This window comes from Sesamum indicum, linkage group LG14, assembly GCF_000512975.1.
Source record: "Sesamum indicum cultivar Zhongzhi No. 13 linkage group LG14, S_indicum_v1.0, whole genome shotgun sequence".
Lineage (NCBI taxonomy): Eukaryota > Viridiplantae > Streptophyta > Magnoliopsida > Lamiales > Pedaliaceae > Sesamum > Sesamum indicum.
In genome coordinates this window covers 1,122,892-1,136,864 of record NC_026158.1, presented here as the reverse complement: position 1 = coordinate 1,136,864, position 13,973 = coordinate 1,122,892, and the positions used below count along the sequence as shown (strand labels likewise).

The following is a 13,973-nucleotide window of genomic DNA, read 5'->3' as shown; positions in this document are numbered from 1 at the left end:
CAATTTATTGAACAAGAATCCCATTATCATAGTGAAAGAAAGGTTTTTTCATATCAGTAGTAGCAATGTATGGCTCCCTTTAAATACAAAAAGAAGGGAATGAACAGAAAAATAACAGACTCTGACTAATGGAACTAATCAGTAATACACGTCATCAACACCTTAACTAATTAAAGACGTAATAAAAAAAGAAGAAAAACGCATTATGAGAAACACGCCTTTTCTGGTTCTGTACAGAGGCAACACAAACAGCAGCAACAGAGTGTTCATCCTTCACCCTCTTTAGCTTGCTGTAGTCCAGATTTTCAGCATCATTTCCAACAAAATGGTTGGATTTTTTGTTCTAAAATTGATTAAAAGCTGAAATCAAACCCCTTTCTTTTTCAGCTTTAATGGTATTTTTTGTGAGTGAATTTTATATTACTCTTGTGATATTTAAAATGTTCAAATAAATTTTCATAAGAAAACACACCATATAATCCCTACGTTTTTTATATATGTGCACGCTGTCTGCTAATGCTTTTGAATATGGGTCTAATTATGTTTATAGAAAATAAAAATATATTATTTAATATTTAAGCAATTATATATTTTTTAAATATATAGATATGTATATATATTAGTACCCATATGTATATATTTAGATTTACTGTTTTTTCTCCTTCCATATTTCTGCCGTCTGACCACCTTCAGTACGAGCCTACCACAGTTGAAAAGCCTGTCCAACTGCGAGCATTTTGATACTCTACCAATTGAAAATCTTCAATTTATTGGCGACTTATCTCATTTTTTTTTTTTTGCTCAAAAAACCTTTATCCCACGGACCCCATTTTCTATCGTTTTTTTCTCCGTCGTCCGACCACCTCTCAACGCGAGTCTACCATTATAGGAAAGTCTGACTGACGTTGAGCATTTTGACATACTATCCATCGCCAATCTTTCATCGATCAGGGAGTTATCTCTATTTTTTCATTTTATAATTTGTACCTTTTTAAAAAATATAAAGACTATGTGGTATGTTTCTTATGGGGATTTATTTGAATATTTAGATATAGATGGAGGTAATATAGAATTTACCCTTATTTTTTTAGTCTAAAAATTCGTACACAGGCACAGACGCTGTGTTCACTTGGTTTCTTCAAGTAATGTAAGCTGGTCAAAATGGGTTGGGGGGGCTTTGGGTCTGAAATACCTGAATCTGGTATCTAAGGTATGGATGTAAGAATTATATTCATCCTGCTTTGATGTTTTTGTCAGCATTTTTGTTGGTGAAGGTTCGTAACTTGGATATCATACGTTTCTTTAATGCGCAGGCAGCTTCGTTTTCCATGGTCAAATATGAAACAATGATGTTATCTTAGCCCCCCATCCCGCCGTAATGCCCAACTTACCAACGACAACCTCCAAACTCACTAAACCCATTTCCACCGCCTACTCGCTGCCACCGCCGCCCCTACACCCCGCCGCGATCACCAATCAGATACTCAAATCAGACAACCCACAATCCCTAACCCAAACCCTTCACACCCTCTCTGGATGGACCCCGAATTTAGTCCAAACAATACTCAAACGCCTGTGGAACCACGGCCCCAAAGCCCTCCAATTCTTCAACCTCCTCGATAACCACCCTTCCTACTGCCACTCCGCCGCTGCTTTTGACCATGCTATTGATATTGCTGCACGGCTGCGCGATTACAAGACGATTTGGGCCCTCGTGTGTAGGATGAGATCCAGGAAGCTGGGCCCCACTCCGAAAACTTTCGCGATTATTGCTGAACGGTATGTATCTGCCGGTAAAGCTGATAAGGCTGTTAAGGTGTTTTTATCTATGCATGAACATGGGTGCCAACAGGACTTGAATTCGTTTAATGCGTTTCTTGATGTTTTGTGTAAGTCGAAGCGGGCAGAGATGGCGTATAGGCTGTTTAAGATCTTTAGGGGGAGGTTTAGGGCTGATGTAATTAGTTACAACATTATTGCAAATGGGTTTTGTTTGAAGAAGCAAATACCACGGGCGTTGGAAGTGATGAAGGAGATGGTTGAGAGGGGTTTGGAGCCGACATTGACCACGTATAATACATTGCTTAAGGGGTATTTTAGAGCTGGACAAGTTACGGAAGGGTGGGTATTTTTCTTGGAAATGAAGAAGCGAAATATTGATATTGATGCTGTGACCTATACAACGGTAGTTCATGGATTTGGTGTTGCAGGGGAGGTTGAGAAGGCGAGAAAAGTGTTTGATGAGATGATTGGGGCTGGGGTACTTCCTTCAGTTGCAACCTATAATGCTCTGATACAAGTTCTATGCAAAAAGGATTGTGTTGAAAATGCCGTGTTAATGTTTGAGGATATGTTGAGGAAGGGTTATGTTCCGAATGCAACGACTTACAATGTTCTTATTAGAGGGCTGTGTCATGCAGGGAAAATGGATATGGCTATTGAATATATGGATAAAATGAAAGATGATTGTGACCCAACTATTCAAACATATAATGTAGTCATTAGATATTATTGTGATGATGGAGAAATTGAGAAGGCCCTGGTGGTGTTTGAGAAGATGAGTGGTGGGACTTGTTTGCCTAATTTGGATACTTACAACATTTTGATCAGTGCAATGTTTGTGAGGAAGAAGTCGGATGACTTGCTGATTGCTGGGAAATTGTTGACAGAAATGGTTGATCGAGGATTCTTGCCTCGGAAATTTACCTTCAATCGTGTTCTAAATGGACTTATGCTGACTGGTAACCAAGGATTTGCTCAAGAGATTTTGCGGCTGCAGAGTAAATGTGGCCGTCTTCCTCGTCATTTTAGATTGTGAAATGCCACCACATTGTTTCCAGGAACCTCATGAATACTTTGAGTAATCATCTTGGTAACGTTTGGTTCTTTCAATCTATGGTGATAAAAATGCTTGAATTATGCAACCCAACATTTTGAGAATGAGGATGGCATTTACAACATAAGCTCGAATGACCTTTTGTCTTGGCCTGGTGATCCGAAGGCATAGATATGAAAATCATCCGCAGTTTAGAATGGTATCATTTGCTATCAAGATGAGGAATTCAAAGAGGCAGCTCTTAGCTGATGAAACCAACTGCACCACCAATCATGATTTACTGTTCCAATTGTCCAATCAGGGACTGGGGATTTGCAGGTATGTTGTTGCTGGAGTTATATATCTGGTTTATATTTCACTTGGTGAATCTCATTTGAGCACTGAAGCTGTTCTTTCTGCCATTGGTATCTCTTTTCTGAAATTTCAGTTGGGTACGGGGCTGGTAATTGCTGAGGCCACCGTAGCCACACATTCAGGTTTGTCAAGTTTTTTTAATGAATGCAAGAATTACATTGTTGTCACTTGTCACGGCAACATCTGAGCTGAGAAACTTGATGATATATGCCAGATTCGCTATTATGTGAGAATAGGGATTATGAGATGTAGTTAAATTTGCAGTTATGTTACCTACCATACCCAATATATGAACCTCTGCTAAATATGTCCTCAAATAGCGTCTCCAATCTGCAAAAATCTTTCCCCAAATTATTTGTAGGCAAACCTAATCAATTATACAAGTTTGATCTCACTTATTACATCCTAGGTTGTTATAAAACATTCATACGTGAAATGTAATGCGCTCACCAAGAAATTGATGTTTGTTTGGAAAAACTTGGTTCATGCTATAATTTCCCATTTTATGATGTTGAATTTCTTCTCTTGTAATGACGACATGTAACTCTGTACAGGTTTATAAAACAGTAGAGACAATGCCGCTAATCAAAACGAAGGACTGAGGATCACTGTCCAGCCTGGGGAACCTCAGCTGCAAGTGATATGAGAAACCGTCTCAAGAAAATCAGCTTAATCTTCAGTAGCAAACACAAATCCTCATCCAAAGCTCCCTCTAAAGACTCGAAGAACAACCCCTATGTGCCAGGCATTCTCCTCATATTTTCAAAGAAGGCTCTAAAGGTTGCCGCCTCTCCATCAGATAAGCCTTCTAGTTCAGTTGAAAACGACTGGACAATTGTTAAGCATTTGATGAACACATCGCTTTCAAGAACAGCTATAAGAAATGTGCATAACGAGTCACCCGTTTCTGGAGTATCAGAAATGGAAAAGTCCTTTGATCCATCAACATTGTTGTGAGACCACTGTCGTTTTACCGCATAACTTGTCCAGAGACAAGAGGGTTGAATTCGAGACTGTTTTTCTTGGTACACTGCAAGTTAACCACATCCCAGAAACCTGAGTTGTTACAGGGTGAAGATTTGTTTTGTTCTTCGTAAAGACGAAAAGTTAAGGTTTATCTTGGTGAACATTGAGGAAGATGGGAGAGTTAGTTGTCTATAGCTCCAATGGATTGAAAAAGACAGTTCAAACAATCTATGTATAACCTTGTCATCTTTCTTACTTATTTCCAAAGACATCAATCTAATTTTTCCCAAAAGAATTCAGTTTTACGTGCTTGATTTTGAAATCAATCGAACAATTTTCCCTTAACATTAATTTTCTAGCTGATATCCAATCTAAAGCAGTAACGTTTTTCTTCCATTTTGTCTGCCAAATCTTAATTACAGCCATGGCGTGGTGCATCAACTCGAATAAATTTGTGCTTATCGTCAACCATTCAAGTTTTGAGATAAGAACTCATTCAATATAGGGTTTATAAATTCCGAGTGTGGGGTCCAAACTCCATTGCTTTTAGTTGTAGTTCCCTTCTTTGACTTACCATTCGTCTTGTAATAAATTGAACTTTGTCAAACTTGATTCTGTTTCAGATTTGATTGTACCTAAAATCTCTCTCTCTTTTACTCATTAATTACAAAGCATAATTAGTTCAAGTTTGGTAGAATCCAACCTGCCTAAAAATTACCTCTACCAAAAGAGACACGTGGAAACTCGAATTATTGGTTCTAAAATTAGAGTTTTTTTCAATATAGTTTCATTAATTAATGAAAAATATACGAAAAATACTAACTGTTCCATCAATTATTGGTTAGAAGATCCACATATGAAAAAAAAAAAAAAATCTTTCCACGACGCATGCATGCATGAATCCAAGAATTCACGTAGCCATTTAATTGAGACTTTCTTTTGAAGAGCAACGATTGAGTATTTAATCGTATTTATTAATCAACTATCCCAACTAGATGAGGAGAAGAAGAGCCATTCTCCTTATCTCTATATAATCCCTTTTCTCCACTCCTCAAACTCCACCTTATTCCTCATTTCCATCAATGGCTTCAAAGTATCTTCTCCTTCTTCTTTTCTCCTCTCTTGTTTGCACCACCCCTGCAAGGAAGCTTGCTGCCTCAAAGGGCTCTTTCATCGATGAAAAGACATTCTTTCCTATTCCAGGATTTGGTGGTGGTGCCGGCTATGGTGGAGGCGGTGGGTTTGGAGGCGGCAATGGAGGACTTGGTGGTGGTTCTGGATTTGGAGGAGGAGCTGGTGGTGGGTTTGGAGGTGGGTCCGGCGGAGGAGGGGGTTTTGGAGGTGGCGGCGGCAGTGGTGGTGGGTTGGGTGGAGGGTTTGGCGGGGGAGCTGGTGGGGGAATAGGAGGTGGATTTCCTTAAAGAGAGAAGCTGTATTCAGGCTTCCACTTCGGCGTTTCATTTGAATTTGAATTTATTGGTGAAGATTAGACAAATAGATCTTCAAAGGTCTTGAGTTTGTTGTTAACTTATATGATATGCTATCCATGGAATAAGTTTATTTACTTAGTGTCTACTAGCTCTAACCTCTTGATTTGAGGGACATGCATTCATTATACATTTTCAAGTCTCATTCCTTTACTCAAATAACTTCTAATCAAATTAATTCAAATACCTGGAGAAAAAGATTAATAGATGAGAAGTTCCAAGTGGTCGCGCAATGCTTCAACTCTAGAAGTATTGTTTGCCTGGATTCGTCGTTGGGGGGTGAGTTTAAACCTTGATTGGTGAAATTAATATCATCAATTTAGAACAATATAATATATATTTTAAAAAGAACCACCAATGAGAAACTTTTCAAGTCCAATTAAGTCGATAAAGTATCATCTATAAAATGACACCAACACCAAGAATTCTTGTTATTTCTTAGTATAATATTTTGGAGTATAACAAAACAGAAATCCATTTAAAGCACTCCATAAAGTTCAAAGCCTCAACTACTGTAAACTAAGTTAGCAAGTGAAAATTATGACATCGATGCCAATACTAATAATACGTCCCTCCCCGTACGGAGTTGTACTAAATTGTTGCCTTTCTAGGCTCTAGCTATACGGTAGAGGGTCCAGAGTAAGCGGTACACATACCTTATTTTTTTGTTTTTTAGTACAGTAGGGGTGGAAGTTTGGGGACAACTTGAGTTTGAACCCAAGTCCCTCTCCTTTAAAGAGGGTAAGTTCCTAAGTTAATATTGGATATAGTTATAATTTACGCACAAGTACATCTAGTCCCGTTATGTGCAAGAAGAACAAGAAATGTAATATGAATAAAATAGCAAAATGCCTCTAAAACCCCATCAATAAACTCTATCTATTTCTTACATTTTAAACTTATATCCTTCTCTTTATTGTTGGATCAATTCAGCCAGAAAAACTCTGGATGACGCTCCAAAGGACTTGTTCATGTTGAAGGTTTGATTAAAACCCTATATTACATAGCTCCTATTGATAATTCATCCCAACTTCAATTTTCACCATGTGAAAACTCACTCGTAGTTTAGCATTGTTACCTTGTGGAATACCACGAAGCTTTTGCGTGAGGGTAAGGGACAAAAGGTCTGTAGACATACTAAAGCATTACGTAATCCTACCCTGATACATGGTGTTAGGACTCCTTTAGCCTCCTTAATGGTTATCATCCTCCTGTAAAAGTTTCCTTGAGTTCTATTATTCTCGCTATTGAAAAACGAGCAGCATTTATGGGCCTCCGTATGAACTCAGGTATAATAATAATTGCTATACAAGTTACCATTGTATGAAGTAAATATAATACTCGTATGAATTAAAAGCATAATACATACGGAAAACCAATCTTATAAAAGTAGAAATAATGTGCACAATACGATCAGCTAAGCCTTATTTGGCCACTCCAGGAGCAACTGTTCATGGCCATTATGGGGAAATCCTGTACGAAGGAGATACTTTAATTACATTTATATATGAAAAATCGAGATCTGGTGATATAACACAGGGGCTTCCAAAAGTGGAACAGGTGTTAGAAGTGCGTTCGATTGATTCAATATCGATGAATCTAGAAAAGAGGGTTGAGGGTTGGAACGAACGTATAACAAGAATTCTTGGAATGCCGTGGGCATTCTTGATTGGTGCTGAGCTATTCATATTTCATCTATATGTATGGTGTTCGAACAGCATTTCAACAAATGACAGTGGAGTTGGCAAACACACATGCGAATCTACAAGCAAAAGAGTAATGTTGCTTGATTATTGCAGGTATGGTTGCGCAAAACATCCATTATTGCAGTTGAAATTGGTTTGATTGGATAAATGAAATGAAAACCCGGACTGAAGTTATATGTAACAAAATGCCCAGAACAAGGTTTAAGCCCGATATTAATAAACTGGAAATTGAGGTCCACCGAAATAAACATGATACCTCAAGTTGACAAGTCTCCAGAAGGGAAAGCAACAAACTGTCACATTCTAACTTCTATTCCTTCCTGCAGCAAGTGCTCTTTCACAGATTGTATAGGCACCTGCAAGTCATGAAGCAATGGATGTAAGAGAGACAACAGGTAAGCCAAATATTGAAGTGGTCGAGGAGCATTTAGGATCAATTTGGTTTGGTTTTTCTGAACTGAAACCATTTCTAGAAAACATATTTTACTTTTCTTGCATAGTTATATTTCTAGAAAACAAATTGGTTTGATTGGATTACCGAGAAAATGAATCAAAGAGGAACAAGAGGCACATATGTCAACAGAAAAAAGGAAACAAGATGGTTCCTAGAAATCTATGAACAACAATGTGATAAGAAGGGTCCTTGTTTTTCTAAATTTACCTCCTTCCGGTGGAAAATACCAGCAGCAAGGGCAGCAGATGCATTTGTTTTGGAGAAAACTTCTGAGAAGTGTTCAACCGCTCCAGCACCACTACTTGCTATTACAGGAATACTTACAGCATCTGAGATAAGCTTTATCAGATCTATATCATATCCTTTTCCTTGACCTGGAAAGACAAACCAAATATTAGTACTATCTTCGAGGGAATAACAGCATGAATCCAGCACAAAGTGCAAATCATTTAAAGAGTTTTCTCTAGAGAGAACTGCCCATGTACCAGTACAACATTCATAAATGAGAGAATCCAACAATGAAGACTTAAAGCAAGAGTAGGAGAGGAGAAAGATTTAACAATGTTTTGATTCTTCAAAATTCAACAATAAGAAAATCAACAAATGTGAAACATAGAATAAATTCGAACGTTAAGGAAGTACACAGAAGCTCCACAAGTTATTACTGCTGCATATCATAGAACTGATCCAGCATACCATCACAGTCGATGCAGTTTAGGAGTATTTCTCCAGCTCCCAGTTCTTCAACAGCTTTTGCAAGCTCATATGCTCCAATTGGTCGACCTTCTCGTCCACCATTCACCTTGCAGACAGACAGTACAAAGAAATTTCAGACACTCAAAACATGGTTACAAGGTCTACTCTGCTATAATCTCAATACAGAAAGAAAGAAAAAGAACTAAATGCTTGGGATACCAGAATGCTAGGATGAATCTATGAGTGCTTTGACGTAGTGCTTATAACATCAGAATTTGGGAAAACCAACTCAAAAGATACAGCGAAACATAATGCTATCACATGAGAATTGGAGCGTTCAGTGTAAAACAATCAAAGATACCAACATGGTTCTACAACTACTCTTGCAAATTCACTAAGTATTAATTAGATTGCAGTGAACTTATGCAAACCAGAAATTGGCTTCTGGTTAAGAAAGTTTAACATCAACTTGGTGCAATAGACCAAGAAAGTAAGGAAGTACGAATTTGACTGAAAGAAAGCAAGGAAGACATACCGTGCATTGGTACCAAGCATATTGCTCCCCATTTGGACCTGAAAAACCAACGTAAGAGCAACATTATCTCTTTCGTTGTCTTTACTATAAGTCCACCAGGCAGGGTGGTTACCGCCGCATTCTTCTTAGCTACTAAACAACACATGAATAACACATTTCCAACTCTAAACAGTAGTCACAAGCAACATCAACAGTTTTGGGCCTGCAACTGGAAAGGCTCCAAAGCAAAGCAGTAAACACTGAGAACTCACACCTCGTCCAATTACCTGGGTTTGTTACTCTTGTGGACTTGAACTCTACATCCTTGGGATCTTTCAAGTACACTCTACGAGGATCAATGCTTACAACCACAGCCTAAGACGCAAAAGATAAAAACAAAGAAATATAAAATGAAGAAGAATCAAAGTGAGGCTTGTCTTACAGGAAAAGGAAATAAGAAATTACAGATTTGAACTGCATAAATACATGTTTGGCGGCAAACTCACTTGATTTCCATACACTCTAGAGATCTGCTCTAGGCTGCTCTTTCCAGATTTTACCTTGAAGCAAAACCGGCCAACATAAATTTTCAGAACAACGCAAAACTAAGCAGAAACATTAAGAGAAGCAAGGAGAGTACTTTTGTTTTTAGGTATTCTTCTGCAGCATAAACTGCATCACTTCCAATAGAAATCTTATCGGCACCTGACCGGAAGTACTCTGCAGCAACCTCCAAACTCGAGTAGTACCTGGGAAATGTTTTAGAATTAAAACTAAAAGCAAAATGAGTGAATCCCAAACTAAAGAAATTCTATTGTAGAACAGATTCAGTACACGTACAAGTTTCTCCACCATAATCACAAGAAAGATAAAAGAAATCTTTTGCACAGATCTTAAACAAGAACGAGAAATACACCTGCCATTTGCATCAGTAAAATCTCGAATGCCACCTCCAACTGTTAATGGGACAAAAACATTCTCCGATGCGTGCCTTAATACCTATGATGAAAGACAGATGTAGGCAACTGTCAACTCTCCTGATAATGCAATTTATTTCAAATTTGAAATTTACAAGTTCATGAAAGTTCTAAAGGTTCTCTAAATGTGGGAGGGAAAAAGGAAATGCACATAACATTTTGTACTTACGTGACTTGAGAAGCTTAATTACAGTAAATGGAAACAAGATTGCGGGGCAGAACAATACAACTGTAAAGGAAACAAACCTGCAACATGGGTAAATCGCCAAGAGGAAAGTCGCGGAAGCCAGTAATATTCAGAAAACTAACCTGAAATAGAATGTAAGATCAACATCTGAGTTTTGTTTCTTGTGTTTGTCCAGGCATCTTACTTTTTCTTTTTCTTTTCTTTTTATTACCGGGTGATGTTGTTGTTTGTGGCATGCATTTTGGGACGATTTATGTTCATAATCTGCACTAGAAAACTGCAAAAAGCATAGTCTTCAATGTACATTATACAAGAGCAATTTATACCTCATCAGCCCCATCCTTGTAGTATTGTCCAGCAAGATCCACTGGCTTGCCGAGGTTTCTCACCTTTAAGAAGAACAATCAAAGAAAAGCAAGGGTTACAGATTCACTCACTCATCTTGCTTCATCGTTGCACAACATAATAACAGTAACCATTTTAACATGAGTAAAAGTTGAGAACATCCTCCACCTTTGCTGTGTTGACATTTTCTCATCACAGCAACAGGCTTAATTGAAACAATAAACTGTATTATAAGACACAGTAGCACAGTGCAACATCTTAGAATAAGAATGATTTAAGGATAATGTTGTAACGTGCAGTCAAAAGATTAGGCATCAAGCTCAAGTATTTCTTTGAAGATTGAACTACATGCAAAGAGAAGTGACTTTAAGAAATAAAGAAAATTCGAATTACACTTATATTACCCCGTATTTAGCACTTTACTCAGTTTTCATTTAATGGAGAGTAGAGATATTCAATTTATTAGAATCTCACAGAGCCTTGCACTGGTTTATCAAATATGACTCTCTTGGTCACTCAAACACCCAGTGAAATTTTCTACATCAATAGGTAAACAATAAACCAGTAATTTTTCAATTCAAACACCCGAAGACATGACTTTAACAGTCCAACCATTCAAAAATTCATCAAGCCTTACCTCATTTTCTTTGGTGTGCTCTCTCACATCATATTGGTCTCCCTTAGTTACAACAAGATCACCTTTGTCATTTGTTCTCACATCAAGACAAGCAATGACCTGACCATTATGAAATAGAAAATAGCACAAATGCTCAGAGTGTTTCTTGCCTGCATCTAAACATGAATCAAATTGAAAAAGATTGGGATTGCTTTATTCACAAAATTCAATAGATGAAAATAAATAAGAAAGATGTCTTTGGTTCTATAACTGGGAGAAGCTTCGCCATAAATACTGGTTATACAAATGGTTAATAGGTTGGGATATCATGGGAAAAGGATTTGCATTCTACCTTCATATGTCAGGTTTCCATTGATAATTTTGTATTAACTTTATTTGGAGAAATAATACAGAAACCTTGAACTTCCAAATACTTAAGGAATATAGAATGTAACTAGCACTGGAAAATAAGACTCATGCACCAACTTTACATATCCAGAAAGCAAATCGACTCATTGCACCAAATAGTTAATTTCTATTGCAGCAGCACTCACCCTCTTTGCAAGTTTAGACGCCTTCCCTTGGGCTGGCTTCTGTCTTCACGTGAAGATTTTAGTTCATTAGATCTTTCATCAGATACATAGATTTACATACAGAATACTTGGGAGAGTGGTACCTTTGTCATTTCAGACTTGGGATTCAGAAACCTTCGAAGAACAGAGAGGCCAACATCTGAAACTCAAATCAAATGTAAGCTTCAAATGTTCAGTTCCAGAAATTACATAAAGCAGAATAAGATATGATGTCCCATCTACCCATTGTGATCCCCAAAAGGCTGAGATATGTACTTCCTTTTACCCATCTTTGAATTCACACAAAGTAAAATATTCTAACCTCCACTCTTCTCTGGGTGAAATTGCACTGCATGGACATTTCCCCTTCTTATAGAAGCTATGAAGTTGTCACCATAGTTGCACGTAGAAGATACCCATTCTGTGTTATCATCAGACTGCAGAATATGGAAAGAAATTGGCCACTTGAGATGTGATGGAAAGTGAAAGGGAAATTGAAAGAAGATCTTGCAAAGCAGCAAGGAGAAAAGATGAAGTAAATTACTGGCATTGCGCGGTATGAATGAACAAAATAGACATGACGGCTCCCAATATCATCCAAAATCTGAGATTCTCTTGTTATGTGGATAGCATTCCAACCAATATGAGGTACCCTGACACCATTTGATGAGTCAAAACGACCAACTACCCCAGGAATCAAACCAAGCCCTTTCACTGAGAAAAGAAAACTGTCAACTTGGGTTTAAACCAGATCTCAAAACAAACCAAGACCACCCCAGTCATTACTTCGGCATGTTACTTCTCGGTCACGAAGACCCCGAGAATGTATAAGATAGGCAGTAATTACATGTTTACATTATGTGATGATTTCTAGATTCATTAGCACAATTTATAACCAAAACAAAAGTAGTAGAAATAGAAATTTCTCGTGGATTTATCTAATCACAACAAAAAAAGCACACGTGTTTGTGTTGAAAAATAATTCCAGATGGCAAATGAAAGTGTTGTTCTAACAATATTAGATAAAATGACAATGAAGAAGCACGAACATGGCAGTGCGAGCTTAAAATAAAGGAGTCAGAAAAATTTTACCTGGTCCATTTTCCTCACTTGACTCAAACAGTAGTTGCAATCCAAGACAAATGCCTAGAAATGGACGATCTTGCTCAATGTAGGAACAGAGTGCTTCTCCCATTCTACAAAGATTAAGAAAGTTGATGAGTAACTAGAACACTAATGGTAGAAAAGAATATTCTTACATCAGTAAAACATTTAATCAAATAATAGCAAGCAACCATATCCTCACACAATTTCCTAGCAACGAACAATCAAAAATTACAACACATTGACCTGGTAAAGTCTAATATTAACTGTTAATTTACTCACCCAAAACTTTCAACTCATACAGAAATTTGAATGGTTGAACCCAACAAAGAATGTAAAAGATGCTCTCATACAAAATCAAATCATATTCAGAAACACAGCAGCAAATTATAAAGCATAGTAAAGAAGCTTACCCTGTCTTGTTTAGCACATCCATGGCAGGCGCAAATGCACCTACACCTGGAAAAATAAGACGTTTGGCATTCAAAATGTCCTCCGGCTTTTGCACCTAGAAGCAATTAGAAAATGCATCATAGGAAAACAGAGAAACAATATCTACCGTGAACTTTAATTTACATGCTAATGCTTTACATCATTTTCCCTATTAAAGTAACAAGATCAAAATGACAGCGAGGTTAACAAAAATTGAAAGTTTAACAAATAAAACTCACATCTTTTATATTAAAGCCAAGAAAGCGAATTGCATTTCTGAGACTCCGCACATTTCCAGCTCCGTAATCAAGCAATGTCACCACTGTTAGAAATTTACCACCAGATTAGAGGAAAATTTAAATTCAAAAATCCTTAATCACAAGTCATTAATCAGCACAGATACATTACTATTCACAGCTCAAACATCCAATCATTAATACACATACAAAAAGCCAGTACCGGAGTCATCGGCAGCAGAAACAGAGGCGCGAATTGCGAGAGTTCTCGCGTGTTTGAATTTGAGAGGGTTGAACTGAAGCGACTGTAGAGAATGAGAACCGCCGGAGTAAGCTGAAGAGAAGGAGGAATAAGAGGATGCCTTGGGGAACTGCGGAGCAGAAGTGATTCCCGCCGCCACCTCCATTTGGTTTGCCGCAGCTCGTGCTACGCTCGTCTCGACAGCGGTCATCACTCATTATACAAGTCAAGACTACTGACTGGGCTTCAA

At 37.7% G+C, this 13,973-nt stretch overlaps 3 protein-coding genes across 6 annotated transcripts; 2 read left to right on the top strand and 1 right to left on the bottom strand.

The window, feature by feature from the left end:
- Window positions 1,090-4,461, top strand: LOC105176678 (pentatricopeptide repeat-containing protein At1g74900, mitochondrial). Of its 2 annotated transcripts, XM_011099559.2 has the most exons (4): window positions 1,090-1,210; window positions 1,314-3,154; window positions 3,264-3,312; window positions 3,745-4,461. In XM_011099559.2, exon 2 carries the CDS (start codon window positions 1,379-1,381, stop codon window positions 2,816-2,818), a length of 1,440 nt encoding a protein of 479 aa, XP_011097861.1. In that variant the 5' UTR covers window positions 1,090-1,210; window positions 1,314-1,378; the 3' UTR covers window positions 2,819-3,154; window positions 3,264-3,312; window positions 3,745-4,461. The 2 variants fall into 2 exon arrangements, with proteins under 2 accessions (XP_011097861.1, XP_020554492.1); XM_020698833.1 differs by lacking the exon at window positions 1,090-1,210 and having other exon boundaries at window positions 1,217-3,154.
- Window positions 5,239-5,577, top strand: LOC105176763 (glycine-rich protein 5-like). Its single transcript, XM_011099666.1, has one exon. The coding sequence runs from the start codon at window positions 5,239-5,241 to the stop codon at window positions 5,575-5,577; it is 339 nt and encodes a 112-aa protein (XP_011097968.1).
- LOC105176677 (imidazole glycerol phosphate synthase hisHF, chloroplastic) lies at window positions 6,924-13,973 on the bottom strand. 3 transcript variants are annotated; one of them, XM_011099556.2, is made up of 20 exons: window positions 13,706-13,973; window positions 13,486-13,568; window positions 13,228-13,322; window positions 12,803-12,906; window positions 12,255-12,424; window positions 12,033-12,147; window positions 11,815-11,870; window positions 11,693-11,731; window positions 11,160-11,258; window positions 10,504-10,566; window positions 10,237-10,299; window positions 9,930-10,012; window positions 9,654-9,762; window positions 9,520-9,573; window positions 9,301-9,388; window positions 9,035-9,072; window positions 8,500-8,605; window positions 8,011-8,177; window positions 7,606-7,705; window positions 6,924-7,405 (listed from the first exon to the last, which is right to left on the bottom strand). In XM_011099556.2, the coding sequence occupies exons 1-19, from the start codon at window positions 13,932-13,934 to the stop codon at window positions 7,646-7,648; spliced, it is 1,821 nt and encodes a 606-aa protein (XP_011097858.1). In that variant the 5' UTR covers window positions 13,935-13,973; the 3' UTR covers window positions 6,924-7,405; window positions 7,606-7,645. The 3 variants fall into 3 exon arrangements, with proteins under 3 accessions (XP_011097858.1, XP_011097859.1, XP_011097857.1); XM_011099557.2 differs by having other exon boundaries at window positions 6,924-7,116; XM_011099555.2 differs by lacking the exon at window positions 6,924-7,405 and having other exon boundaries at window positions 7,468-7,705.

Bases quoted from the DNA above. Each gene is read 5' to 3' on its own strand.
- LOC105176678 (XM_011099559.2), top strand. From the start codon at position 1,379: ATGCCCAACTTACCAACGACAACCTCCAAACTCACTAAACCCATTTCC.
- LOC105176763 (XM_011099666.1), top strand. From the start codon at position 5,239: ATGGCTTCAAAGTATCTTCTCCTTCTTCTTTTCTCCTCTCTTGTTTGC.
- LOC105176677 (XM_011099556.2), bottom strand. From the start codon at position 13,934: ATGACCGCTGTCGAGACGAGCGTAGCACGAGCTGCGGCAAACCAAATG. The intron at 13,323-13,485 runs GTGAGTTTTATT...AATTGCTTCTAG, and splicing joins TTGGCTTTAATATAAAAGAT to GTGCAAAAGCCGGAGGACAT. The intron at 12,148-12,254 runs GTAATTTACTTC...CATATTCTGCAG, and splicing joins ATTCATACCGCGCAATGCCA to TCTGATGATAACACAGAATG.